The sequence below is a fragment of the Alligator sinensis genome, unplaced genomic scaffold (assembly GCF_000455745.1).
Source record: "Alligator sinensis unplaced genomic scaffold, ASM45574v1 scaffold520_1, whole genome shotgun sequence".
NCBI classification, from domain to species: Eukaryota; Metazoa; Chordata; order Crocodylia; family Alligatoridae; genus Alligator; species Alligator sinensis.
The window spans coordinates 2,400,486-2,404,351 of record NW_005842064.1 but is presented as its reverse complement, the minus strand read 5'-3'; the positions used below and the strand labels follow the sequence as shown (position 1 = coordinate 2,404,351).

General features: G+C 50.8%; 1 protein-coding gene across 1 annotated transcript in view; it reads left to right on the top strand.

Moving 5' to 3' along the window:
- COL1A1 (collagen type I alpha 1 chain) overlaps nt 1-3,866 on the top strand; it is a 27,842-nt gene that overhangs the window by 3,290 nt on the left and 20,686 nt on the right. Inside the window, exons 3-13 of the mRNA XM_006023325.3 lie at nt 62-96; nt 207-242; nt 478-570; nt 668-742; nt 1,454-1,498; nt 1,842-1,895; nt 2,195-2,248; nt 2,580-2,633; nt 3,051-3,104; nt 3,536-3,589; nt 3,702-3,746. Of these exons, the coding sequence (XP_006023387.1) occupies nt 62-96; nt 207-242; nt 478-570; nt 668-742; nt 1,454-1,498; nt 1,842-1,895; nt 2,195-2,248; nt 2,580-2,633; nt 3,051-3,104; nt 3,536-3,589; nt 3,702-3,746 (599 nt within the window). The remainder of the gene's footprint in view (nt 1-61; nt 97-206; nt 243-477; nt 571-667; nt 743-1,453; nt 1,499-1,841; nt 1,896-2,194; nt 2,249-2,579; nt 2,634-3,050; nt 3,105-3,535; nt 3,590-3,701; nt 3,747-3,866) is intronic.

Here is a 3,866-nt window from a genome sequence, read left to right as displayed (position 1 = left end):
AATGCCTGGGGATGGTTATACAGGTTGCCTGAATGACCCTATGTCTTCTCTTTCCTCACAGGCTCTTCTGCCTACCCAAAATCCACTGGAGTAGAGGTAACTATACTTCATAATTTTTCTATGGGAGCATAGTCCCTGTTGTTTTCTTTAATGTCTTCTTTCTCCCTCTGATCATTCTCTAAACACCTTTCTTTTCTCTCCACCAGGGTCCTAAGGGAGACACTGGCCCCAGAGGACAGAGGGTAGGTATCTGCAGCCCATGTTAACTAGAACTGGTCTGAAAATGGGGCACAGAGGGGGAATTCCATGGAAATATAAAATTCCAGGATTTCCAGCAAAATTTTCATCCCAAATCTAAAATCCATTGATGGAACGTTCAGACCTGCTCCAGGCACCCTGCTGCCCAACTGTTGTGGATCAGCCTGGGACAGCCTGACTGTGACATTAACCTCTGAATTCTGTCATCTTCTCTTCCAGGGACTCCCAGGCCCACCTGGCAGAGATGGCATTCCCGGACAGCCTGGTCTCCCTGGACTCCCAGGACCTCCAGGCCCTCCTGGCCTTGGCGGAGTGAGTTGTCTTTAGAACGTCAGCCCAGTTCTTCCCCAGCTCACAATGAGCTCAGCGCAGTCTCTTCACACCTTCTCCTTCTCTCTCTTCCCTGCAGAACTTTGCTCCTCAAATGGCTTACGGTTACGGAGATGAAACCAAATCTGCTGGCATTTCTGTCCCTGGCCCCATGGTGAGCATCCAGCATTGCCCTCTAGGGTCTGGGCAAGATGTTAACCTGATGGCAAGGACAGAAGCAGGAGAAGAAATCATGGGGGACACCTGGGAAGTGGTTGGAGAGTGTGAGGGTAGGGAACAGAGGTCCCATTTTGGCTTCTCTCAGCCTTGCAACATGCAAGGTCAGCAGCGTCGTGCAGGCAGAACATCTGGGCAGTAAATGTATGTCTGGGGTCAGGGTACAGGCTGGCAGGGGCTGAGGTTTTCTAGGACAGCAGAATGCTGAGGAACAACCCTAGCTGCCCAGGACTAGAGAGAGAGTCCACTTTCACCCTATGCGAGTCTGAGACCCAGGGCTGGCTGTCTCAATAATATTTGTCCCTGAAATGAGAATATTTGGGTCAGAGAATACCTGGGACCAGAATAATTGGGAGTTACAGGGACCTCCACAGACTCTGTCCTTGAGGGGAAGAGGTAAGGAAGCAAGGATGTCACAAAAAAGGGAGGAAAGCTTCTCAAGTGACAGGCCCACTCCTACCATATCGTGAGAGAACGGACACCATTACCAATCAGTGGCAGGTGTGAAAAGGAACTGGGGTGGGCAGAGGAAGGGGTGGGAAAGGAGAGGGAATCACTGAAAGTCGAGCTGGAGGCACAGGTAACAAAGAGGCTTCTCCATCTCATCTCTTCACCTGGGTGATCTGTATTTTCTCTTCTTCATTTCTAGGGTCCAGCTGGCCCCCGTGGTCTCCCCGGCCCCCCTGGTTCTCCTGTAAGTACCTCTTTCAAGAAAACTTTGATGGATGCATTGTGCCCAGCTCCTCTGGGAATGAGAGTGGCCCTACTGGCACCTCAGCTTCATGAGACCTTCCCAGAGGAGGAGGGACAACGGGAGCTGGGAGGATGAACTGGGGGAGGGATTGGCCTTTCCAACCTTCTTTCTCTCATTATGGGTGTCGGTAAGCAACCAACACCTTGCCTGGGGAATATAATGGAGGTTCATGTCTCCTCCCCAGGCTGGAGGCTCTGCTTATAGCACTGAGGGCTTTTCCTGAGTTATGTGAGTTCAATTCAGCTCATTCCCTAGCTGATTTTCTTCTTTTTTAATCCTCCAGGGTCCTCAAGGTTTCCAAGGTCCTCCTGGAGAGCCTGGAGAGCCTGGTGCTTCAGTAAGTCATGGATCGTCATCTCCTTGCTCCTCACATGTTACTGTGCTGGGCTGAATACTGATTTTCCAAGCCCCAGCCTGGTATTCATCCTTGCCATTCCCACTTCCACCACTGGGGGGACACTTGGATAAAGCAAGCTGCTGCATCTGGCAAGGCATGAGAGAGACTGGATTTTTATATCCAACCGGATAGCCAGTCTTGCAATAGCCTTGCAGGAGGGATAGTTACGGGAGGTTTGGCCATGAGGGAGTCTCTTCTGCTTTCAGAACATTAACACGTGTGTCTTCTCCCTCTCCTAGGGTCCAATGGGTCCCCGTGGTCCAGCCGGCCCCCCTGGCAAAAACGGAGATGATGTAAGCAACCTTTAAGATCAAAAGTCCTTATACAGAAGGTGCTGGGATGTGGTGAATTGTCCTGTTTGTTGGGCAGATATTAGTATCTGGCTGCACCCTGGTGATACCAAGGCTTTACGTGCACAAGTGAGGCAGCTGAGGCTTTAGCTTCCATGGTTGCCTTGAAACATAGAGGGAAAAGAAAATGGGGTCTCTGTCCAGAGAGGTTTTTGTAAGGAACTGAGTACCCTTCTCTGGAGTGTTTACTGGTTAGATAGTTTTCATTGTAAATGAGTCATGGGCTTATGGATGTGGCTTCAGCTGATTGTTCTTCTTTTCTTCCTTCTCCCAGGGTGAAGCTGGAAAGCCCGGCCGTCCCGGTGAGCGCGGCCCTCCTGGCCCCCAGGTGAGACACCTCTTCTCTCTTCTGGTTCTTTGCTACATTAGTGACATGATGGAATTGCCCCTTCAGTAGCAACGTTGTGAGGTGCTTGGGAATGGGCTGGTTGGGTGCAAGTGGTCAGGGGGTTCTAGAAACCTCTTGGTTAACTGTACGTGGTGCTAGCTTGCTTCATATGGTAGCTGCTGACTGGGGAAGGGAGTTGAGTCTAGCCCGTGCTGGCACTGGTTAGGCCAGGTTGACCACTGCCAACAACTAGGAGTTAAAATCACAGTAGGGTATGGTTTTGCCTCTTGGCACCCCAACAATCCACTGGGCTGAGTTCCCAGCTGCCACATCTTAACTGGGATATGTCATGGAGGAATTAGTGTCCTTCTTTCTGAATATGCCTCTCACTTGGGGTTTTTTTTTTCTCTTCCCCAGGGTGCACGTGGTCTGCCCGGAACTGCTGGCCTGCCAGGCATGAAGGGTCACAGAGTAAGTTGATCCCTAGTTACTCCTCTTTAAATCAAGGAGAACTTCCAAAGGCTGCCAATGTTGTTATCTGATCATGCATGCTTTGCATGGACCTCTGGGCACAAAGGAAAACAAGGAGGATCTGAATTGGCATCATAATGCCTTCCGCTGACACCCTCCAAGGGCAGTCCATGAGAGATTTGCCACAGAGAACCCTGGGCAACCACAAGAGCTGCATCACCAGCTACAGGCCCTCACAGTCTCTTGGAGGAAAACCCCTTCCTCATGCCACAGATTGGCTGACAAAGGAAGCTTTCACACCCCTGAAGAATGACCTCAAAACGCTGTGACAAAGCCTGACTGTTTTCAGCTATACTTCAACAGGGAAGGAGGCTGCTTCCTCCTGGCCTTGTTTCCTAGGTACTTACATATTTCTCTTTCCTTCACTCCAGGGTTTCAGCGGTCTGGATGGTGCTAAGGGTGATGCTGGTCCATCTGGCCCCAAGGTAAGATTACATCTCTAGGGGGCATGTTGACCCTCTGTGTTTCCTCAGAGCGGTCCTTTTCTCCTTTCCCTATGGAAATCAGACACTGACTCCAGCTTTGTCCTTCCTGTAGGGTGAGCCTGGTAGCCCTGGTGAGAACGGAGCTCCTGGACAAATGGTGAGTAGACCCTTATGCCTTCCCACTGCCCTTTGGCAGAAATAGCTGGGCTCAGCTGAAGTGAGACTGAAGCACCAGGGAGGTTAAAAAGGGGGTAGCATGAAGCCTGTAAGAATAAGG